The sequence below is a fragment of the Heloderma suspectum genome, chromosome 3 (genome assembly GCF_057233095.1).
Source record: "Heloderma suspectum isolate Gila_16-S chromosome 3, 16-S_ref, whole genome shotgun sequence".
Lineage (NCBI taxonomy): Eukaryota > Metazoa > Chordata > Lepidosauria > Squamata > Helodermatidae > Heloderma > Heloderma suspectum.
Genome location: NC_139460.1, coordinates 235920171 through 235945834, shown reverse-complemented (window position 1 = coordinate 235945834; position 25664 = coordinate 235920171). Strand labels below are relative to the sequence as shown.

General features: G+C 40.6%; 1 protein-coding gene across 3 annotated transcripts in view; it reads left to right on the top strand.

The window, feature by feature from the left end:
- The window catches only part of DOCK1 (dedicator of cytokinesis 1), a 556714-nt gene that overhangs the window by 466585 nt on the left and 64465 nt on the right, over positions 1-25664 (top strand). For all 3 annotated transcript variants that reach the window (XM_084841443.1, XM_084841442.1, XM_084841444.1), the window contains exons 39-44: positions 7757-7846; positions 11802-11906; positions 17228-17369; positions 19016-19094; positions 22655-22739; positions 23872-23958. In XM_084841443.1, the coding sequence (XP_084697569.1) occupies positions 7757-7846; positions 11802-11906; positions 17228-17369; positions 19016-19094; positions 22655-22739; positions 23872-23958 (588 nt within the window). The remainder of the gene's footprint in view (positions 1-7756; positions 7847-11801; positions 11907-17227; positions 17370-19015; positions 19095-22654; positions 22740-23871; positions 23959-25664) is intronic.

Here is a 25664-nt window from a genome sequence, read left to right as displayed (position 1 = left end):
AATGTTGGTGATTTGATCTCTAGTTCCTCTGCCTGTTCGAAACCCAGCTTGTACTTGCGGTAGTTCTCAGTTCACATACTCCTGAAGCCGAGCTTGTAGGATTTTGAGCGTAACCTTGCTGGCATGTGAAATGAGAGCAATTGTATGGGAGTTTGAACGCTCTTTGGCATTGCCCTTCTTTGGAATTGGAATGTAAACTGACCTTTTCCAGTCTTGTGGCCACTGCTGAGTGCTCCAAATTTGTTGGCATATTGAATGCAGCACTTTAACAGCATCATCTTTTAGGATTTTAAATAGCTCAGCTGGAATACTGTCATCTCCGCTAGCTTTGTTGTTACTAATGCTTCCTAAGGCCCACTTGACTTCACTCTCGAAGATGTCCGGCTCAAGTTCAGTGACCGCACTGTCATGGCTATCAGGGACATTAAGATCTTTCCTGTATAGTTCTTCTGTGTATACTTTCCACCTCTTCTTAATCTCATCTGCTTCTGTTAGGTCCCTGCCTTCTTTGTCCTTTATGATGCCCATTTTTGCACAAAACGTTCCCTTGAGATCTCCAATTTTCTTGAAGAGATCTCTAGTCTTTCCCATTCTATTGTTTTCCTCGATTTCTTTGCATTGTTCATTTAAGAAGGCCTTCTTGTCTCTCCTTGCTATTCTCTGGAAATCTGCATTCAGTTGGGTATATCTTCCCCTTTCTCCCTTGCTTATCGCTTCCCTTCTTTCCTCAGCTACTTGTAAAGCCTCATCAGACAGCCACTTGGCTTTCTTGCATTTCTTTTTCTTTGGGATAGATCGAGTTGCTGCCTCCTGAGCAATGTTACGGACCTCCGTCCATAGTTCCTCAGGCACTCTGTCTATCAGGTCTAGTCCCTTAAATCTATTTCTCACCTCCACTATATATTCATAAGGGTCATACCTGAATGGTTTAGTGGTTTTCCCTACGTTCTTCAATTTAAGCTGAAATTTTGCAAGAAGCAGCTCCTGATCTGAGCCACAGTCAGCTCCAGGTCTTGTTTTTACTGACTGTTTAGAGCTTCTCCATCTTTGGCTGCAAAGGACATAATCAATCAGATTTCAATATTGACCATCTGGTGATGTCCATGTGTAGAGTCGTCTCTTGTGCTGTTGGAAAAGAGCGTTTGCTATGATCAGCGTGTTCTCTTGGCAAAACTATTAGCCTTTGTCCTGCTTCATTTTGTACACCAAGGCCATGCTTGCCTGTTATCCTGGTTTATTTCTCGACTTCCTACTTTAGCGTTCCAATCCCCTATGATGAAAAGGACATCTTTTTTGGGTGTTGGTTCTAGAAGTTGTTGTAGGTCTTCATAGAACCGATCAACCTCAGCTTCCTCGGCATCAGTGGTTGGGGCATAGACTTGAATTACTGTGATGTTGAATGGTTTGCCTTGGAGTCATACTGAGATCATTCTATCGTTTTTGAGATTGTACCCCAGTACTGCTTTTCCCACCCTTTTATCGACTATGAGTGCTACTCCATTTCTTCCAAGGGATTCTTGCCCACAGTAGTAGATACAATGGTCACCTGAATTAAATTCGCCCATGCTTGTCCATTTTAGTTCACTGATTCCCAAGATGTCGATGTTCAATCTTGCCATCTCATGTTTGACCACCTCCAGCTTACCTTGATTCATTGATCTTACATTCCAGATTCCTAAACAATATTGTTCTTTACAGCATAGGAGTTTCTTTTCACCACCAGACACATCCACAGCTGAGTGTCCTTTCGGCTTTGGCCCAGTCGCTTCACTCTTTCTGGCGCTACTTGGAAATTCCCTCTGCTCTTCCCCAGTAGTATATTGGACACCTTCCGACCTGAGGGGCTCATCTTCCGGCGTCATCTCTTTTAGCCTTGTGATACGTTCCATGGGGTTTTCTTGGCAAGAATACTGGAGTGGGTTGCCATTTCCTTCTCCAGTGGACCACATTTTGTCAGAACTCTCCACCTTGACCTGTCCGTCTTGGGTGGCCCTGCACAGCATAGCTTATGGCTTCACTGAGTTACGCAAGCCCCTTCGCCACAACAAGGCAGTGATCCATGAAGGGGAGTTGAGGTGTACAAGTGTACAAATTGTACATACAGGTGTACAAATGCAGTTTTCATCTCATCTGAAACTACATTTGTTGGTCTCATAAGCGCAAGGCTTATTCCCATGCCCTTCTGCATATAAAGACTACAACATAGGGTGAAATGTGATCCAGCTCTTAGAGTGTCTTTGAGAATGTGTTGTTCATCTTTCAGTCTCTCTTGGTAGTTTACATCCTTCTAAACCAACATTTTTTATTCTGGAGCCTAACCTTTTAACCTAGCATTAAATTGGGTAGGATTTCAATATTACTGGAACAGTTTCAATATCACTGAAATATACACTTCCTTTCCTCTGCTAATAACCCATTTTAAAGCATACAAAACAAGACCCCCCACATTTCATTTTTAAGAGTACTACTGTTTTAACTTGAATTTTTAAATTATAGTTGCCTCCATATAAAAACAGGGTTTTCTTTCAGAATCTAACCCTTTCCCATAAAAGGGAAAGGCTTTTCTACTCCAGAGTGATCTTAAGCCTCATCCTTTCAAGCAAAAGGAAGGCTTTATTTATTTATTTATTTATTTAAGAACGGTTTTTCCACTGCAGTATCCCCAGTTTCCTTCACTTGTGCCTTATCCAGGTGGATTTTTGTCTGCGTGCATTAAAAACATACATCAAACAAGATGCTATATATACCAGCTCTCTTTTCTCACTACAGCTCATTCCTCTAGATGACTTGCTATGTCCTAGGCAAAGCTGGGAAAAGTTCCAAAGCAGGAAATCTGAGAAGCAGCAGATTGGACATTATTGACCTTCAAGAATATTTATAGATTTCAGTTATCAGAGGCTCTTGTGACAATCACACTGCCCTTTCTCAAATAAATTTGCTGTGGTGAAGCTTGCCGGAGTTTTCACAGGACTTTTGAGACGAATTCTTTTATTTAAGGCTTAGTGGTAAAATCTTTGCAGTGCTACAGTGGATTTATTTATTGTATGTATACTGTGCTGTTCATCCAAGGGGGAAAAAGGGGGTTACATATGGTTCCCCAGAGTCTCCTCATCCAGACAGCTTATGGGGGAACCCCTGCTGTGCCACATACCCTGCAGACCATTCTCTTGTGTCAGGAGCACGCTGACATTCTTGTTTCCTGTAGGAAGAAGACAATCCTCTTTCCTGGTCCCATGTTTTCTGCATCCAGGAATGGATTTCAAAAACAAGCCATAACAACACATGGTGGAAAGTAGAAAAAGGACCCACCAAAAAAAGTATTTCCTTACACGAACATTGTTTTCTTGAGAAAACATTAGTGTAAGCAAGGTCAAGAAATGAAAACTTGCATCTCACAGTTACGTTCTTTTAACAGGATAAAAGCAGAATAAACTCTTTGTTCTATTACGACAGAAAAGGATCTCTTTAATGGGTGCCTAATGGCATTCTGTGCAGCAAAAGGAAACCTATTGCTAGAAAACTAATACTTTAACCTCTTTTAGTATTCCAAATGAGACAATCAAGTTATCTTGCAACAGTTTTATTTTCTATTCAGTTGGTGATGCGACTTAAGGAAGTGGCAGTTCATGGCTATATTCTCTCATTGACAGACTTCACCTACCCTTAGTCTAGTCTGGAAACTACAATACAAACACTTCTTGCTGTTCTGAAGGGGGAGACAAATACCCAGAGGTTTTGTTTCTTTTTTCAGCTCTTTGCAGCTGTGGCTTGTTGTTCTGATAATCTGCTTTGTGCATTGCAGTGATTAAAATCTTGGGCACAAATAGATGAGATGGCAGGAGATCTGTGGTTGGATCTCTCTGGTTTTATATTTTATAACCAAAGTTCATAGCAGTGGGCCAGAAAGCAAGGCCTCCTAGGCTGATCTCAGTACCTCTGTTGTGTACCAGTTGAAGTTGTTGAACGATCTTTAAAGGTAGCATAACAGTAGTCTAGTCTAGATAGAACTAAAACATATGTAAATGAAGCTGGGGCTGCTTTCTCTAGATAGGGCCACATCTGGCAAACTAGCCTTGCTGGTAAAAGGAACTCATAGCCACCAACTCTACCTAAGCCTCCATAGACTACATAGTGCCAAGTCCAAGCAAACCCCCAAACTGCATACTGGCTTTTCGGCGAGATGTAACCCCGCTCAAAACTGGTTGCAGACTTCCACCCAGATCAGTGCTTGACTAACAGTACTTCCTTCTTGTCATGATTAAGTTTTAGCTTTCATCCATCCCAAAATCTCCAGTCCACACATTAATTCAGGGTTTCCAACACCACCCTGGTAATGATAGATGGAAAAGAGAAATAGAGCTATGTGTTACCTGCAAACTAGTGACACCTCAGCCCAAACTTCCAAATGCCCTCTCTTAGTGGTTTTAACCAGATTTAATCTGGTTTGCTTAGATGTGGGTATTGCTTAGGAAAGAAAGTGAGTTACAGGCACCTGTTACTGAATCAGTTTGAACAATGCAGAGTTGATCACAAAACATTTGAAAAATTAGAGCTCATTAGTGGATAAAGAAGACAGTATCCCTACCTTACCTTTGGATTGACTTTACATGTATGTTATATATACAAATGTAATAATGTGTGAGTCCTGCTTCGCCTGAAAGCTATTTAGGCTTTTGGGTGTTCCGTTTGATTGCTCACAGTGAGTGCTACATATCCCTTTTTCCATAGGTAGAGAAGCAAAACATTGGAGAAGGGAGTGACAGGCAGTGGGGGAGATCTTACTACCACATAGGAAAGGGTTCTCCTTAGCTGGAGATGATGTTTACCATTATTTCCAGCTGGCCTCTCCTGTGCAGTAGTGAGCCCTTCCCCACTGCCTGTGTCATAGGATAGAAAATATATTTTATTTTATTTTCATTGACATCATAAGCAGTATTCAGAATTTCTTTGCTCATCAGCTATGGCTGCATTAAATGCAAATACTTTTTTAAAAAATTATTTACAACATTTGTAAAGTATTCCTCAACTACAGAGATTTTGGAGCAGTGAACAAGAAGAGACAAAAGCATAAAAAAGATAAAAAGAGCAAAACACCATATTAAAATTATTGCTTTTAAAAATAGAGTGCCAAAAAAAACCATGGCTGATCAATCAAGGAAGACTTCCTGGAATAGAACAGTTTTCAGGAGGCACCAAAAACAACACAGTGTTAGTGCCTGCCTGACCTCCAGAGGCAGGGAGTTCCACAGAAAGGGGGACACTACACTGAAGGCTCTTCTCTGGGTGGACTCTAGTCAGGCCATAGGTCCATGTGAAACCACCAGGAGCATCCCATCTGATGACCTCAGTGACCAGGCAGATTGATAAAGGAGAAGGTGCTCTCTCGGGTATCCTGGTCCCAAGTTGTTTAGGGCTTTGTATGCTAGTACCAAAACCTTAAACCTGGCCCACTAGCGAATAGGCAGCCAGTGCAGTTCCCTCAGCAGAGGAGTTGCACGCTGAAAAGCGGCAGTTCCCAACAATGATCAAGCTGCTGCATTCTGCAGTAGCTCCAGCTTCTGGTGGATTCTGGAGTGATGTAAATGCAGAAGATAAACTGTGAACAGTTGTACTAGTGTAGGCGAATGGGCTGTTCAGAAATGTGCCATCTCTGAATGAAGTAGATCTATGTAATAAAGAAGATGTCATCACAAAGCCATGAATAAATTATCCCACTCCCTGCTGTCTACTCCAGCCTCCAATGGTTTGATTCGTGAACATATGATCCATCTAGCCTGGTACTGTTTTTTTTCTGACTGGCAACGGCTCTCCAGAGTCTTAGGCAGTTTTCCCCCCAGCCCTGCTATCTGAGATCTGTTTCAGTGGAGATGCTAGGATCTTCTGTGTACAACCTTAAGCATGTGCTCTACCACTAGTGATGGATGAGCTTACCCCAAACCATATCAAATTGGCTTGTAAATCAAACGAGTTATTTTCAAATACTACGCTTATTTTCTGAGCTAATTTGATATTTGAAAAATAAGCCCACCTGACGTCTTGCCTACCACATCTCTCAAATCATCGAAACGCCCTCCCTGCCATGCCCTGCTCCCCCCCCCCAAGAACCCTTTCCCTTAAAACAGGGGTGATTAACCTCTTTCAGTCCGAGGGCCAAATTCAATTCTGAAGAAGTGGTGGGAGGGGCCGGATGCTATTTCCCACTATTTCCCTCTCCCCATGAGATGCCTAGTAAATCAGTTATCACTTTTGGGGTCAGAACCCTCAGTAGGAACAGCAGAAGTCCCTCTTCCACACAAGTGGAATTCATTCCTTCCCCTGAGTGCCCATTTGAGTGGAGACCTGGTTCACACAATTTCTTCCCCACCTAACAAGGGGAGAACCATGCAATCCAAGTGGTTGTACTATCAGGCACTCCAGCGGAAGGCTGATTCTCACTGATGGCTATTTGCATAGTATAAGGAAAGGGTCTGCACTTGCTCCTGTTGTCATGCGATTGCAGCACCAAATCTATGAAACAGAGCTAAGTGCTCCACAGAAACTGAATTGCATGAGGTGAAGAGAACAATTTTAAATTAAACCTACTGTGTGTGAACTTCATTCGGTGCCATTTAGATCTTCTGTTATATTAGAGTACAAGCTATAGCTTACTTTTTCCAAAATAATCAATCAGCCTTTTTACCCTTCTTTTTGAGTTAGAGAATTGTACCTGTTTTAGGCTGCAATCCTGAACACGCTTACTAGGGAATAAGCCCCATTGAGCACTTTTGGACTTATTTCTGAGTAAACATGCATAGGACTGCACCGTTAACCTCTGTTCAGGAAGGCTACTCTTCTCCATGCCATTTTCAGACTTTTTTTTTTTTTAATGCAAGGTGACCCAAAGCGCATCCAATATTCAAGATGTGGATGCACCATTGATTTATTTAGGAACATTATAATATTTATAGCCTGTGGAAGCAGGAGGTACAAGGTAACAGCATAAATGAGTGGATCACAGATGGCTCTGAATGCTTTGGAAAAAGCAGGCTGTTGTTCCATATATGTTACTTTATTCATCATAAAATATATTTTTAATGAAGAGTGAAACTGACTGTGTGGTCGTTTATGGCTGCAATCCTATAGACGGAGTTACCTAGGACTACTTCCTATTGAAATCAGTAGAACTTGCTTCTCAATAGATATGCATAGCATTGTGCTGCATGTTGGGGAGACTATAACATCTTTGGATAGAGTCTATTATGCACGTACGGGGTAAGGCCCACTATATGTCCTTTCTTCTCTATTTGTTCTCTGGTATGATGGTCTGACCACAACTATACCAAATAAATCTAATTTTGAATTTTTCTTGGCATATCTGTCTCCAAGACCAATGAGAGAAGGAGGGATGGACTATAGACATCTGAAAAGTGTAGTATAGGTTATCTATTAAAATGTCATATTCATCATCTTTTAAGTATTTTACTATAAGAGATCACCAGAGCAACTTTACATTTTTAGAAATGTCAAATAGACTGAGTTTGTCATACCAACAGATAGACACTTAAGAAGCTTGAAGAGGGTTTTTTCCCTAAAGGTGCAGCAAATAAAAAGTGAATTATGAAAACAAAGCTATCACAAAATATTAGTTTTGTTGCAATGTATATAAGCAATATATTTCCCAACAAATTGTAACATGTAACAACTAGGTTTTGATTTTTTTAAAAAAAGTCTTACTAAAATTAAGTGTTTGATGCAAGTTCAGTTGTATTTTTAACAGATGTGGGAAGAAGCCATTGCCTTGGGCAAAGAACTTGCAGAACAGTATGAAAATGAAATGTTTGATTATGAACAACTCAGTGAACTACTGGTAGGTCTCTTTTCTGTTCATCGTAAGTTAATATAAGCATACTTTTTTCTGGAATTTCCATTTTTAAGTTTTAATATTTCAATAAGTAGCAAACTGTATGGGGCTATTGGAAAAGTTGTTGGCTACTGATTAATGGCATACATTTCACAATGGATTAAAAGAGAAATGTGTTTCTGTTGAAAGTAATCATTCCCATTATTTTTAGCCTCGAGCAAACTGTAGCCTCAAACTATGTTAAAGGGAATTGATTTCAAAGTATAATCATTTTTTCCAAGTGGTATTGATGTTGCTACTGGTAACTTATACAGTAAATACTATACAGTACAGTATTTTCAAGTTCATATTTATTTTCTGCCTTTGTCTTGTTAATTTCCCCAAAGTACCTAAACAAATTGCTTTATTTCTACTCCCCCTATTTACTTTTTATTTTTATAGTGGTGAGTTACGTGGTCCTGTATGTAGATATTCTAGGACACAATGCTACAATACTGTGCCTGCCCTGTTTTCTTAAAGTGGACCAAAGCCACTGTCTCCCCCAACTGATCTTGGAAAACAGGCTTCCTCATAGATTCCTGTAATACAGAAAATGATTGAATGGAAACTAGCATTATCCATTTAAAGCAGGAACTATTCTGTGTTTGTGTAAATTATATTTTAGACAAGATGACAATTTCTAAACTGCTTTTCCTTTTCCCATAACTTCCTTCTGATACTGTTTGCATATTGGCACTGTTCTTTTGCTGACAAGTGAACAAATGTTGCTCCTATTGATTGAACTCAGGTTCAGTTTCTCTCTTATCATTTTCTCTGCAACCAGGTACAATTTGCCCTGCAGCCCGAGTGCATATTTTATAATACTTGCAGAGGTATTTACCAACTGAAGAGGTTAACAGGATTCCGAAGACAATTTATATTTGTATTAAAGACTTCCGAAGTTTCATTGGTGGTTCACGCCTGTTTCAAGAGTAGCATATGCGACACATAGATTGTTCAGCAATTGTTCAGCAATTGTTGTTGCTGAACAACTAGATCATAAAAAAATTGCAGCACATGTCCTTGTATACATTCTGCCAGCCCTGTGAATGAGTAATTACAGTCCATCTTATTCTTTGAATCAGAAAGGTGGTGGGAAAATGCATTGTTGAAATAATACCTTGGTTGTTACACATACAGTATATTCCACTTACAGTGTATATGTTTACCATGGAGAACTGCACATATTTGACAAAAATTGACCTAGGTTGCCATCCACCACTTACTTATGTTTATTATTTATTTATATTAAAAATTATAAGCTGCTTTTCCATCCCAGATATGGCCCTGAAAATTGACAACAGAGGAAGCTTAGCTTAACTAAGTTGTGATATCTGAATTGGCAAACCATGATTTTCAACTAGGCAGCAGAATCAGAAAGCGTGGTTTGAAGTGGATTTGCGAACCATAGTATGTGCTAACTGTGATTTGGAATGTTGCCAAATTATAATTACAGCCATTATTCTACCTTCAGACACGCCTGCACCATAGAAACACAAGTGCTGAGCAGACGGAAAGAATAGCTGATGAGCAGCTCCACACCATGGTTTGTCTTTGTAAGTGCAAACCATGGTTTGGATTCTAAGTTATCGTTAATGCAAACCGTGTTTTATTGTGCTGTATCAACTGAACCAAAGTGAATTTGCAACAATGCCCAAAAGTTGTCTCAGGTGTTTTAATATTTCCTTCACATAAAGTGTCCTGCCCACCTTTGGGATGTGTTTGCAAGTAGAATCAGGTATGGCACTGAGTCCTTTTATACATACAACCACAACCTCCTAAAAGAAATCTCCCAGATGTAAATCTCCCATTGAAACTTTATGCATTGAACAGTATTGTCACATCTTAAGTTCTCCATGTGGAAGTGTCCTTGAAAAATTTCAAGACACCACATTGTGAAAATTCTTTGTATTTGAACTAGCTTCTAGAAGAATGTGTTATACATATTGATGATAAGAAATATGAATATGCCAGAGACCCCTATGTGACTTTTAGGTTTCACATCCTCTTCACATCGTGAACATGTCTAAATTCATTTTTGGATAGTGTGTATGATTTGCCTTTTTGTATACACCCATTCAGCATGGTTGAATCTGGCCAATGGAGCATTATTATCCAAGCTCTTCAGCGCCTTGCTAATTTTTAATCTATGTATAGTAAAAAGATTCAGTCAAAATTAGGGATGTACAAATCAGCAAAGCGTGAGCTCACCAAAGTTCTCCAAATTTCACCTCGAAGCTCATTCTGATTCGAATCGGTATCAGGTTATGAGCTTTGTTTATTTCTTCCTTCATAAAAATGTGTGTATTTTCGTGCATATTTTCCAAAATGTATGCATCAGTTGTGCACCTCTTTGAAATGTATGTATTCTTCTCCCATGGATTGAAGTGTATTTGTGCACAATTTTCATGTGCATTTTTCAAATGTACACATGGTGTTGAATGCATTTTGGGGGCGGGGTCTGCGGATCACACTGCAAGCTTGGAAATGTACGGACTTCAAGTGGAGATTGCATCTGAGCCTGTGTTTGGGCTGGAAGGTGTGAACTGGGTAAATCCTGATTTTAATAGAACTAACTGAAATGAATTTCTCATCCCTAGTCAAAATTAATGTTTTCAAAAGTTCTGAAATGAAGGTGGACAGAGTCTACTCTGCCCAGCTAAAAGTTACTGTGATACTTCATTATCAAGCCAGATTCCCCATAAATGCATGTTGACAGGCAGTAATAGCATAGAAAGAAAAAGAAGGGAAGGAACCTGAATATATGCCACTTGTGTAGGAAAAATCCATCCCTTAACAAGAGCAGTTGGTCACATTGTGGTAGGAAGTCAGAATGTAATAAATAAATATGGCCTTTGATGTCAACCTTTAGCAGAGGGCTTCATAGTGGTCTCTATCCATTGGCTTTCTGTTGTTCGTCTGTTCTATTGTTTGCCTTGACTTTCATTATCATTTATTTTTCTTCATGCTCTTCCACTCCTCTTAACACATCAAATTCTCTTTCCCTTTATATCTGCAACACTTTTCTTTCCTCTTAAGACTTTATTACTTCCTTTTCCTTCTTAAGCATTTCTCTTTTCCTTTTCATATATGAAAGGAACTTCCACACTTGCTTTGAGTGACATCCATCTTTATAAAAGAGCAGTGCCTTATAAATGATATCTTGTTGTTTTTTCAAAATCTAGTCTCCTCTATAATTCCTACCATTCCCAACTGGGTTGTGTTAATCCTTGGATTTATAAGATGCAAGCCTTTGGGTGGAGTCTTGTCATTAGGGTCACCCCAAGACATTTTGTTACATGAGGCAGAGTGACAAATGGCACCCATCCTGCCAAAGTCAAGGTATATAGGTATATAGACCAGTCCAGTTATTCTGGTACCTGACGCAGAAAAACCCACCAATGCTTCTCCCCATCCTTGGCGATAAAATAAAATAATGCTAAATTAAATAACACTTTTCTGCCCTTGCATAACACCCAAAATCATTTGCCAGAGGTAGTTTTGTTTAATGGTAGGGCCAGACCTGCTTGTCTTCTTAAATTCTCTGTGCCTCACTTGGTTTTAAGTGCTGTACAAATAATAAATATGCTATTATATTATTGATTGCAAAAGGAATTTGGAACCTTTGATGACAATTGCTCAGTGAATGGTGTAGAGTTTTGATTATAAAATGAAGTATTCCTTTGGGGTGGGGAATATAATAATGGGGTGGGGAATATAATAATATCTGTCAGAGTTTTGTTAACATGCATGCAGTAGCCATTTCCAAAACCAGGAAGAAATTCATTAAATACTTCGATATTTTCACTTGAAAATAATTGGGGTGGGGCAGGATTACAAAGAAATGGAAAATACAATTTCAGTAAGAAAATACTATCATCCTCAGTGGAATATTTCTGGTATTACATTTTTTCCTCTACAGAAAAAGCAAGCACAGTTCTATGAAAACATCGTGAAAGTAATCAGACCTAAACCAGATTACTTTGCTGTTGGATACTATGGACAAGGATTTCCAACCTTTCTACGGGTAAATGCTTTTCAGCTTTTGATCTGTAACTGATAGGCACTATATTTGAAAATGTCAGTCTCTTAATTCTCAAAACAAATTTGAGTGCAATAAGTTGATGAAATGTCCAATATATTTTAAAATCCCCCCTGTATGTACTACTTTGTATCTATTCTTCACTCCATTATTTCATTTAGAAGAAGCTTGCCTTACACTATATCTGTGCTTATGAATCATATAATTTTCAAATAATTTAAAAGGATGACATGAAACTAGTCTGCATTAGTTCAAAATTACTGAGTGTGCAAATGGAATAATAATTGTAACAAGGAAAAATACAGATTATGGTAAATGCTGTTCATGCAGATTGAAGCTCCTGGGTCTGATTTGTGACATGAAAGGACAGTAAACAAAATATAACAGTTGAGTGGTTAATTTGTTGTCATTTCCACCCTAAGTGAATTCATCTATCAAATAGCCATAGAGATTATAATGTTGACCAGTGCTTGCTACTTTTTATGCCAGAATATTAGCAATGGGATCCCATTGATTGATATTGAACCAAAGGCAATTTTACAGAATTAAAATACCCAGATGGCTACTCTGAGCCCTTTATTTGGTCAATTTAGACGTAGCAGGAAATCATGGGACAGTATCCAAGCAGGCCATTGCGCAAGTGGGGATGACCAGCAATTCCATTCCACAAGCAAATGGGACAGGCTGGCAGAGCTCGCCTAAAGGAGCTCCACCAACCTGTCCTGATCCAGAAATGACCATTTCTGCTCAATGTGAGGCTTCCTAAAGGAAGTGCTAAATCCCCACTGTGCAAGCAGAATGGAATTGGCAGTGGCCCCGCTTGTGGAACAGAATCAGCAGTGGGCCATGCTTGAGGAAAGGAATAAGCAGTGAGTTGCGCTTGTGGAACAGCCCACTCAGATACTGCCTGTGGTTTCCCCCTATGTGAAGAAGACTGCATGAGCCTTGGGCTTGCAGTCTCCCCTCCCATTTTAGCTTTTCTATCAAACCACAGTTTAAACAAAACACAGTTATCAAGTTTGGATGTAACAGGGAACTGTGTTGGGTTTTTTAGGTGGAACTGAAAATTTCCAATCCCTTCATGGCTACTTCATGGAGGAGAAGGGAGGCGGACTATGTGAGGCTGAGGTGTGCGCAGGCCTGTTCTTGAAGCGGGAAACCATGATTTCCCATTACATATGAAATGATTTGTTGTCATGAACTGTCATAGAACTGAATTTAAGGAATACTGCACTAGTGAACAGCTGCCTTGGCATCCATTACTCCTTGTCCCATATGTGGCATCCTCAGAAGTATTTCAGGTGCACAGAAATTGGATCAGTCGGGCTTCAGGCCTGGACATGGGACAGAAACGGCCTTGGTTGCCTTGGTGGATGATATGAGGAGGGCTCTGGATAGGGGCGAATGCTCCTTCCTTGTTCTCCTCGACCTCTCAATGGCTTTTGATACCGTTGACCATGGTATCCAGTCTGCCTGGAGGGGTTGGGCATTGGAGACACCATATTGCAGTGGTTCCGGTCCTTCCTCTCCAGCAGGTACCAGAGGGTAGCACTGGGAGAGGAGGTTTCGGACCCGAAGCCACTCACTTGTGGGGTGCCACAGGGTTCCATACTCTCCCCGATGCTGTTTAACATGTATGTGAAGCCGCTGGGGGCTATCATCAGGAGGTTTGGGGTGCAGTGTCATCAACATGTGGATGACACGCAGCTCTACCTCTCATTCAAATCTTTACGAAGGTTGGCCGTAGAATCCCTGTCCAAATGTCTGGAGGCGGTGAGTGGCTGGATGGGGAGGAAATAATAAGCCGAAGCTGAACCCTGACAAGACCGAGGTACTTTTGGTGGGAGACAAGAGGAGATTGGGGGAAGTTGGCCTGGTGCTGAATGGGGTACAGCTACCCTTGAAAGACCAGGTCTCAGCTTGGGGTCATCTTAGACTCCCATCTGTCCATGGAGGCTCAGGTGTCAGCTGTGAGCCGGACAGCAGTGTACCAACTCCATCTGATATGGCGGCTGCACCCCTACCTTCCCGACCTTCTGCTCCCATCGGTAGTACATGCCCTGGTCTCCTCTCATTTAGACTACTGTAATGTGCTCTACGTGGAATTATCCTTGAAGACAGTTTGGAAGCTCCAGGTGGTGCAGGACACGGCGGCTCGCCTGATTAAAGGCAGCCGCCAGCGAGATCACATCACTCCAGTGCTGAAGGAGCTGCACTGATTACCAGTTCTTCTCCAGGCCAAATTCAAGGTGTTGGTTTTGACCTTTAAAACCCTATACGGTTCCGGCCCAGCCTATCTTAAGGAGCGCCTCCAGCAATACCAGATAGGCTGCTTAACAAGATCAGCCTAGGATGGCCTTCTCTCTGTCCCATCAGCCAGGACAGCTAGGCTGGTGAGGACGAGGGAGAGGGCCTTCTCTGTGGTGGCCCCCACTCTGTTGAACTCCCTCCCTAGGGAACTCCGCCGTGCTCCCTCTTTAATGAGCTTCCGCCACGCATTAAAAACATGGTTCTTCAGGCAGGCATTTGGGGTGGGTTAGGGTAATTTTAGAAATATGATGCTTTAATATAGAATTTTATTGTTTTAAACTGTTTTTATTGTTGTACATCTCCCAGAGTGGCTGGATGACCAGCCAGATGGGCGATTAATAAAATAAATAAATAAGCAAGCAAGCAAGCAAGCACAGAGCTGTACCTAATTTAAGAGTATTTTGTGGGACAGAGCTTGATAGCTCTACCCTCACTTGATACTAAATGCAAGGGGAAACCTAATTGCTACTTCTCTGGATGTGTGCAAGCCTGCACAAGCTGACAAGGTTCTGTGTAAACTTCCTGACAGAACAAAGCATGGAGAAAGTTTGAACAAAAATTAAGACAATTAAGGGCACAATCCTATGCATGTTTAGACAGAAAAAAGTCTTAGAACTCGCAGCATTCCCCAGGCAGCCATGCTGGCTAGGGCATGCTGGGAGCTGTAGCAGTTTTTTCTGTCTAAACATGCATAGGATTGCACCTTAAATCTATCGCGTTTCCCTAGTAGCTTTGCAAAAATGGGTCTGTGATTTCTTGAGCATTTTGTCAGATGCACACTCATTTACAATACAGTACACATTTGCCTTGGTGGGCAAAGTTCTCTGCTAGAGATTTAGAGTTGCTAAATACAACTCAGTAGAGAATCATTAGGAATCACAAGAGAGGTGGCAACGCTGTCCTGAATATTTGAATCAAATGGACCTGAGTTAGCTTAGCATGCTCCAGCTTCTGTATAATCTGTGCAGTGAAAGGCTAGAATGCAAAATAAGACTACTCTTCTAATCAGTGGACTGAACCCTCTTCACTGGTAGTTTACAATACATTGTTCCTAATTCTTAAAAGAAATAAATAAAAAGAAATGTGACACCAGAAATTGCTGGCAAGTAAACTGGAAAATATTAAACTTGCTTGCTTATCAGAATGCATGTTGTACTTCTACAGAGTTGTCATGATGCAGTATATTTAGCACAATATTTGGTAAGCAGGAGAACAAATATATTAGCTGTAAATGTGCCTTTAACAGAGAATATAAACTGAAGTTGTGTTAAAATACGTTGGCCTTCGTAAGTGGGGCATAGTACTTATCCTACGTAGTACCTTGCATTTGTTGAGGTGAGCTTATTGTAGAAAAGCTATGTGATGTAATATGTGATTTTATTTTATCTTACAATGTGGAAAGTTATTCACTTCTATTTAAAATTATACTTTTTTAATCTTTGGGAAGATTTTGAGAAACAAACCTTATTTTGATAATACCTTATCTTGCATTCATTAACTTCAGTGCAGCTGCATGGCTATAAAGGAGATCTGCCCCCAAATAATACCATAGAGGGATAAGTGGCAAACATATGAAGCTGCCTTATACTGAGCCGGACCATTGGTCTGTCTGGCCCAGTGGTGTCTACTCTGAGCTGTGACTCTCTGAGGTCTTAGTTAGAGGTCATTCACAGCCCTGCTACCTGATATCATCTTTTTGAAATAGAGAAGATTGCAATAAAATCTAAGAGCTGTATGCAAACCATGTGCTTTATTACATGGAGCTTAATATATTATGTTAATTGACTATCCTATCCCAAAAACGATTAAGCAAGTTACTATTAAGTGTGACCCAAACAGGATCATGGTTGCGGTCAGTAGGCATATGCCTTCAGTAATACTGTTTTTCTTGTTCCCACAACTACTTTTCCCTGCCTCCTCATCCTTAATAGCTAAGTATTTCCTGTGTCTATGCCATTTTGTCCTTCTATACCAGGGGTGGGCAACTTGCGGCCCTCCCGATGTTTTGGTCTACAACTCCCATGATCCTTCAGAATTGGCTATGCTGGCTAGGGCTGATGGGAGTTGTAGGCCAGAATATGTGGAGAATCACAAGTTGCCCACCCCTTTTATTTACCCTCCAATCTTTCAGCCATTCTGAGGTCATGCTTCATGTGTTCTGTTTTCTTATGACAAAAAGAAAAGGTAGCCATATTGACCACAAGTAAAACTGCAAAATCTATACCTTTATTAGGCCAACCAAAAGATCACAAAAATGTGTACGCTTTTGAGCTTACATCAAGATGCAGACACTGACATCACATCTAGTCAGATTTGTTTTCCCTCCCCTATCCCTTCCAACCTGCTTTTTATAAAACCTTGCCTTATTAAGATCTGGAGATCTTGAAAGCTTGCACATTTTTGTATGGTAGTCTCCAAAATATGTAAGGTTGGACCCAGTCTTAGTAATTCCTAAAGTAGACCCATTGAAATCTGTGGGACTTAAGTTAGTTGTGACTAATTTAGGTCTCACTGATTTTAGTGGGTCTACTCTGACTAAATCTGGATCCAACTCATAGGTGTCATTCCATATTTTGAGTTTCACTGGCTTTGTTGAAATGGAAGCAATCACATGGACATTTTCTCACAAATACCTTCCCGCATGGAGCAACTCTGACAAGGACCTGTTTTTCAGTGCCTATCACATCATGTATGCATTAGGTCAAAACCACTGCCCCAACTTCCAAAATCTTCAAAAGCCTGAATCTTAATGAAAAATTATCTATGCCAAGTGAATATATACAAATTTGAATAAGTTTTTGGTGCAGAATTTATTGTATTACTTCATTATTTTGTGTAGAATCTTATTTTCTGTTGCTTTCTAGGTATGCTATAGCTTCAAAATTTGTAGAAATAGTTAAAGAAATTGCCAGTTATGCTTTGCCAGAATGTGCGTTTGCTTTTTCAGATTGAATCTACGATGGATATAAATTATTTCATTATATATTTATTTATAGAACAAAGTTTTTATTTACCGAGGAAAAGAATATGAACGTCGTGAAGATTTTGAAGCACGGTTGTTAACTCAGTTTCCTAATGCTGAAAAAATGAAGACAACGTCTCCTCCAGGCGAGGACATTAAAAACTCCCCTGGCCAATGTATCCTTTAAAAGTGCTCTACTGGTTTAACCAGGACTCTTCCCAGAATCCATAGTGTCACAGCCCTTCTTTGATTTCTGCACTGTATGTGTGCGTGTGTGTGAGAAAGATAGTCTAACAACAGAGTAATTTCAAAATATATTTAGAACTAAACATTTTGGCTTCTGCCCTCATCAGTAGCTGTGATACCAAGAGTGGCAGTTTGGAATGCTGGGAGCTGAAAATTCCTAAGGAGAAAACAACAACAACAACAGAGGCATGAGTGGCACAAAAGTTTTTGAAGTGTCCTCCAGATTTAGGCCATATGGACTAAGAATTCTGAGTCAGTAGATCCAGAAGTTTTCCTCCCTGTCAAGCATGTCAGTGTCCTTTGTTCAATTGGAAGCATTTGTAAATCTGAGAGACTGTGTGCAGGCAAGTTAAAATGTCTTCCAACAGGTTGCTCTATTTTTTTTTTTTTTGGTAAGAATCACAGATTTGTGGTTATGCAATCTTCTTCTTGGGATGTTGAAGTTTTTCTTACATACTGTATACGACATACTTTTTTTTTTTTTTGCCTTCAGTTAAATAAATCACATTAGTGGAAGTGCATGTAACCGATTGTCTAATGCAATAGGTTTTGTAAGTAACTGTGCTCCTAAATGAAGTGGTTTCTTGGAGGTAACTGTAGGTAATGCAACACTAAGGACGGACGAAAGTCCCTTACCTGGTCCCGCAGCTGTTTTTGGTGGGGGGGGGGGAGGCGCTCCGTTTCTCCTCCCGAAATTCTTGGCGGGTGGGGAGGCGCCCCGCCCCGCCCCTCCCCGCCGAAATTCTGGCCGGGGGGAGCGCCCCGTCTCCCCGACCGCGAAAGAAAAAAGTAAAGTGTAAAAAAAAAAAAAAGTGATAGGCTACGTAAAGATTTATGTAGCCTATCACGGCTGACTTTGGGGAAAGCTAGATTCTCACGGCTAGATTTTCAAAGTCAGCCGTGATAGGCTACATAAATCTTTATGTAGCCTATCACGGCTGACTTTGGGGAAAAAAAAGCGTGTACGCAAATGGCGGCGCCCATGGGCGCCGCCATTTGCGTTCCTTATTTGGGCACGGGTAGTCTACGTAAAGATTTACGTAGACTACGGTGAAAATAAGGGCAACGCTGCGTTGCCCTTATTTTCGACGTAGTCTACGTAAATCTTTACATAGACGACCTGTGCCCAAATAAGGAACGCAAAAGGCGGCACCCATGGGTGCCGCCATTTGCGTACGCGCTTTTTTTTTCTTCTGACTTTGAAAATCTAGCCGTGATGGGCTACGTAAATCTTTACGTAGTCTATCACGTTTTTTTTTTTTTTACACTTTACTTGGAAATGGCGGTGGTGGCAGCCGGTCGGAAGACCGGCTGCCGCCGCCACCAAAATGCCACCGAACCGCCGCCGCGACCCGCCGTCGCAAGGGACATTCGCGCGAGGTAAGTCCCATCCTGGGGGGGGGGTGTCGGAGAATTTCCCCACCAATTTCGGGGGGCCGAATGCGTTGGCATTTGGCCTCCCAGAGATTCGTGGAGAAATTCTCCGACATCCCTATCATGCTGAATTACATTGGTGCGATCCTGGGTTGTAAATATCCTGTTTAAGTGCTGCTTAATTCTTAACCCTATAATTCAGATATTCAATGCTTTACTGTAAAGCCAAAACTTGATTTACCACCAAAATTTCACAAGCCAGTATCAGAGCAAATATTAAGGTACTAATGTTTAAAATGTGTAATTACTATTAACAGTTTCAGTAGGCTGTAGTTGGTTGAATGTATACCCTGATACAGTGCCTTGCATAAGTATTCACCCCCCTTGGACTTCTCCACACTGTGGAAAATGGATTTAATTGGGATTTCATGTCACTGATCTACACAAAATAGTCCATAATGTCTAAGTGGGGAAAAAATCTACTTATTTTACAAAATGGTTTACAAATAAAAAACTGAAAAGTCTGGATTGCATAAGTATTCACCCCCTTTGCTGTGACACCTCTAAATAAGCTCTGGTGCAACCAACTGCCTTCAGAAATCACATAATTAGTAGAATGGAGTCCACCTGTGTGCAATTCAAGTGTCACATGATTCAGATTAAATACGCCTGTTTCTAGAAGGCCCAGAGTTTGTTGGAGAGCACATCTAAACAAACAGCATCATGAAGACCAATGTGCTATCCAAACAAGTCTGGGGTAAAGTTCTGGAGAAGCAGCTATCAGAGCTGGGTTATAAAAAATATATATCCCAAACTATGAACATCCCCTGGAGCACTGTTAAATCCCTGGAGCACTGTTAAATTGTTAAATTACAAAATGGAAAGAATATGGCACAACCACGACTCTGCCTAGAGAAAGCTGTCCACCAAAACTCAGTGACTGATAAGGAGGGCATTAGTCAGAGAAGCAACCAAGACACTAATGGTAGTTCCAAAGGAGCTGGAGCGTTCTACAACTGAGATGGGAGAAACCGTCCATGGGACAACTGTCACCTGGACCCTCCACAAAGCTGGGCTTTATGGAAGAGTGGCGAGAAGAAAGCCATTGCTGAAAAAAAACCCATATCAAATCCTATTTGGATTTTGGCAAAAGGCATGTGGGAGACACAGCAAACATGTGGGAAAAGGTTCTCTGGTCTGATGAGACCAAAACTGAACTTTTCGGCCTTACCGTAAAATGCTATGTGTGGTGGAAAGCCAACGGTGCTCATCGCCCTTAGAACACCATCCCCACGGCGAAGTGTGATGGTGGCAGCATTATGTTGTGGGGATGCTATTCATCAGCAGGGGCTGGGAAACTCCTCAGGATTGAGGGCAAGATGGATAGAGCCAAATGCGGGACAATTCTAGAAGAAAACCTGTTTCATTCTGCAAGGGACCTGGGTCCAGGATGGAGGTTCACCTTCCAGCAGGACAATGACCCTAAACACACAGTCAAAGTTACACTGGAGTAGTTTCAAAACAAGAACCTGAATGTCTTAGAATGGCCCAGTCAAAGCCCAGTCCTCAATCCGACTCAGAATCCGTGGCAAGACTTGAACATTGTTGTTCACCAAAGGTCCCCATCCAACCTGACAGAGCTTGAGCAATCTTGCCAAGAAGAATGGGCAAAAACTGTAGGATCCAGATACACAAAGTTGGTAGAGACCCCCGAGGACTCACAGCTGTAATTGCTGCCAAAGCTGCTCCTACCAAGTATTGACTCAAGGGGGTGAATACTTATGCAACCAATAAATGCCAGTTTGTTTTTGTTTTATTATCTTCTGTGCCACAATAAAAATATTTTGCACCTTCAAGGTATTTGGTATGTTCTGTAAATCAAATGGTAAAAATGCCAATTAAAGCCATTTTAATTCCAGGTTGTAACACAACCAAATGTGGGAAATTCAAAGGGTAGGGGGCGGGGGAATACTTATGCAAGGTACTGTAAATGGCCTGAAGAAATGCACCTGCACCTTGAGTGATCTTAGCACAAGAAAGAAGAAACAGACACAAAGGATTAAACCGGGGTGGGAAATGTGAGGCCCAGGAGCCACATCCGACCCTCCTGGTGTCCAAATTGGGCCCTTCTGAGTTCTCTAGATGGCTTCACTCCTCTTTCCCCCAACTACCAATTGTTTTATGGTTTCTCAGTTTTTGTACAGTTTTCCCCCCATTCTAAATGGTTGAAATGCCTCTCCTAAGGCTTAGTTACTGGCCGTAAGAGTTATCAATGCCTAGTAGTCCAGAAGCTGTATGCTACCTTCAGAATCAGAGGCAATATGCCTGTTTATACCAGTAAGTAACCCAGAGAAACAAACTTTGGAAACACAAGCCTTTGGTTTCCACACCACCTCCTTACAGGACCAGTTTAAATATATTGTTCTTTAAATATCTTTAGATTTTAAAGGTATTTAAAGAGCAGGGTGTTTAAAGTTTACATGCCTTTACATTCTCTCTATCAGAGATAAGAGCTGGGTTTTCTGTGCTGGAGAAAAGCTTTCTTTAGCATTAAGCAGGGAAATCCCAGCTCTGATATCTGATCAGTGATTAGAGATAAGAGCAGAGGTTTCCTGAACAGGGCTGGGGGCAGGGGTAAGCCTGTGGAAGAAGCTGGATAGGGAATTTCTGTGGGCCAGAGGGTCTCCAGCCTGCTCTAATCCTAGCGTTTTGAGAGACCAGGATATGAACACAGCAGCTCAACTTCATCCCTTTCCCGAAATGATTTTTAAAAACACAATTTCATTAAGATATTTGTTACCTGTGTGGTATAACAGCTAGTGTGTCAGACCAGAACAAAGGAGGCCTAGGTTCAAAATCCCTACCTGGCCATGATGTTCACTAGGTGATCTTGGGCCAGTCATACACTCTTAATATAATCTACCTCACAGGGTACTTGTGAGGAAAAAGAAATGGGAGAAGGGAACTATGCATGCCAGTGTGATCTCTGTAGAAGGGTAGGATAAAAATGTTAATAAAAATAGCATAAAGGTATATAAAATAAATCCATACATGCCAATAGTGTGTATAAGTGAATGTGCCAGAAATTACTGAGGTAAACATGTGTGGGCACATGGGCTTGTAAATAATTTTGTGGCCTTATAACTTTTCTGGAATTATTTGCAAAGTTATTCTGAGCTTTAATCATTTGTATCCAACCTCTTCAATAAAAGTTTCTTCTAATGACCTTTTAGAGAGCAATCCTATGGCCCCTGGACACAGTCTGGGGGGCCATAGGATACTCTGGATTCCTGGGATCTGAGGTCGGAGAAACTGCTCTGACCTCAGACACTGCTCTGACCTTGGAGTCCAAGCTCCGTTCCCCATTCCCCTCTCAGCTGGCCTGGAGAGAACCACGCCAGCTTCCTCTCTGAGGTTGCAAAGGTAACCTCGGAGGGAAGGGAAAGGGGGTAGTTCTGTGGGTGGGGAAGGGAGGATACTGGGGAAGTGGGGATACAAGCTATCCCCTACCTCCATCCCTCCCCCTCCGCAGAGCTCTAGCTAGACAGGCAACAATGCAAAGCAGGGGCAGCACAGAGGTGAAGATCACCTCCACGCTGCTCCTGTTCTGCATAGGATTCCCATTGGCCTCCAAGTTCGAAGGCTGATGGGAATCCCGATAGGATTGCACCCCTAGTCCATTAAGACTGATGCATACATAGAGGTCACTTTAAATCACTGCACAGCTGTCACCAAAAGTCTTTTGCAGTGGCTAGTTATTTAAAGCCTCATTGTAAAGTTTACGTATGCTGTTGAAATAAGAAAACATGTATGCAACTGTATATCTCCCCTTTTTTTTTAGTTTCTATAGGGTGAATGAGGTTCAGCGATTCGAGTATTCACGACCAGTTCGAAAAGGAGAGAAAAACCCAGACAATGAATTTGCGGTAATTTTTACATTTTATAATGAGTCCCATTATACCTATTTTGATTTGTCTTAGTAATCTTGAAATAAATTTACACAGTTTTTTATGAGTGCCCAAAATTTGATTCCTGGAGATATGAATAATTTAGTACATTATACCGGGGAATGTCTCTAAGTTGTTAAATACTTTGTCTTTTAATGTGAGAAATACAGAACATGTCATCCTTGAAAATGCTATTTTTGAGTACTGAAAGCTGATTGCATTAACATAAGGATTCTAGCCATGCAGACTTAACTCCTGTCTGAAGCAGCAATAATGTTTTTACAAAGCCACGTGGTTGATCTTGTGGTCAGTAAAACTTAACCTTTATATCCATGTCTACTAATACATCAATGTCTACCAATATTAGCTTCTCTTTTCATTTGCTTTAGTGGCAAATGCCATGAAACTATTCCTAGGCTTTTACATTTTGTTTTGCTAAAGGCCAGGTGCTATTGAAAGTGTCTCCACTGAGTCTGTCCCCTAGTATGGGCAGATTTTAAGTCACGTTGTTTGCAGACAGCAGATGCTATACTTTTGGGGGGCCAAAGAACAGGTGGCATTAAATGTATCTTTGCATCTAATGTGCAGGGTTTTAAAAATGCAAATTGAATTTTAAAAAGCCCTGGTGGGGGGGAATCTGATAATTAATAGGATCAGAGTAGGTATAGAGAGGAAACTAAACCCTTTCCTCCTCCCTCTTCTGAAGCTGGTATTGGTGCCAGTTGGGGATTTCCCCCTAGTTTTTTTTAAACAGCAGCCTTATGCTTAATTGCATAGTACCTTGAAGATAACAATTTTCAGAGGATAACAGGAGCTGCAAAAACAGTTTGCAATGTAGCCTAAGGATGGGGGCGGGGGGAGTACAAGCACATGCATGCAACCCCTTCTGCAAAGAACTGTAAAGTTGATCCCATTAAGTTAGATGCAGAAGTACTCCTCTAGCACATACAGGAAATCCACTAGATATCTTTGGTTGCATTTTTAAAGTGTTTAGATATCTGTACACTTGCTACTTGGGTTTTTGTGATAATGGAGATAAAAATTTTGGGCTAGGTGAAAGCCTATCAATCTGTTAACATTCTACTTCAAATCTTTTCTCTTAAATTTGCAGAATATGTGGATTGAGAGAACCATTTATGTGACAGGATATAAATTACCTGGGATTTTAAGATGGTTTGAAGTCAAATCAGTTTTTATGGTAAGATCAATTCAGAAGATGTTTACCGAGGTCACTTAATTACGTAGCTGCTATTTTTAAAAAAGTCGGAACATGTACAGTTTGCTGATGCTTACATTCTGTGAGTGCTTGTGATGTTCATGCTCTAGCTTAAGTTACTGGCCTTCTCCTGCAGGAATCTCCAGCATGGTCCTCCTGCCCACTATAATGTCCAAAATCTAGTGTCCACTATAACGTCCAATAATATCACTGTAATGATAATAAACTCTATTTCTTATAGCAAAACTTGGGTCAAATCCAGCTAAAGCCCTGCTTAGAATAGACCCATTGAAATGAATGGGACTTAAGTTAGTCATGACTAATTTAAGCCCCATTCATTTCAGTGGGTCTACTCTAAGTAGGACTTTAGTTGGATTCTATCCCTTATCTTATTGCAGAAGATTCATTCTGATCTTCAAATCAGTCATAAATATTTTATTGGATGATGTGCAATTCACATCTCCTTAACTAGAGATTCATGTTCAGATTTATTTCAGGAGTTTTGTGGTCTAAAAAGCAAACCCTTGTTGCATAGGTAGTATTAAACATTTAGTACCATTGTCTTACCTTCATGGCGATAAACCATTAATTCACTTACTTAGTTTTAATTTGGGGTTATTCCATTTTCTTTTCAGTGACATTAGTTAATTGTCTTTCTTTATAAGAAAGTAGGGAGATAGATACAACACATTTGCATAACTCCTAGGTGTTTTATTGGTTTAGATGTTTTTAGTAAAATGTACAATTTTTATATAGTTGGAACATAACTTATTGGTACATTGTTATTTTCTGTAGGTTACACACACGCACGCACACACACACACACACACACACACACATTATACCTTTAAGAATAGAATATATCAATTATTCTGTTTTGAAAATCACATTTTAAAAAGTAAATGGAACATTGCTGTATAAGCAGGCTGGACATTATAGTTGTATTCAGATGAGTACATTGAATGAACAAAAACTGAAACTGGCTGTAGATGGTACAAAATATAACAGACTGTTATGCCCAGCAGTATTTAATCACTGAATAAAACATGTACAATGCATTTTGCATTTCCAGTATCCTCATGATATTGATAATATTTACATTATTAAATGTTCTTCAGTCCTATCTTATCTGATTAAAACCACTTCACCTTGCTAGTTAAGAGAGCAGACTCTTTTAGGCAGGCAGTTTCTGCATGGGACTATTCAGTACTACATATCTCATAGAATCGCTCATAAATCCTGCAAAAAGTACTCTTTGCATTTGCCTTTTCTAAGCAAGGATAATGGCTGCTCAGCTGAAAGGAACACGCCACCTCCACCCAACTTAATAACACAGGAAGTAATTTGCCCTTCTGTGTACAATACAGTTGCTACAAAAGCCAGATGAGCTGTTCATAGACAATATTATCAAATGGAAAGCTGGTAGCAAAATTTAATGTTCCTGATTTCTGTCATTCTAAATTGCTTAATTCCCGATACAAATACTGAAAGTACAGTAAGAAATAAAGTGAAAAAAAAATTTACACATACATTGCGAAGGATAGGGTGGGCGAAGGGGGAATAATCCTCAGCAGTCAGTTACTATAAGTAGGTTATTGCATTTTTTTTTAATTTTTAAATTAAAACTCTGCTAGTTCCAATCTGACACTGGCCATCTGTCTGTGTTTTTTTATGGGTGGATGAAGAGG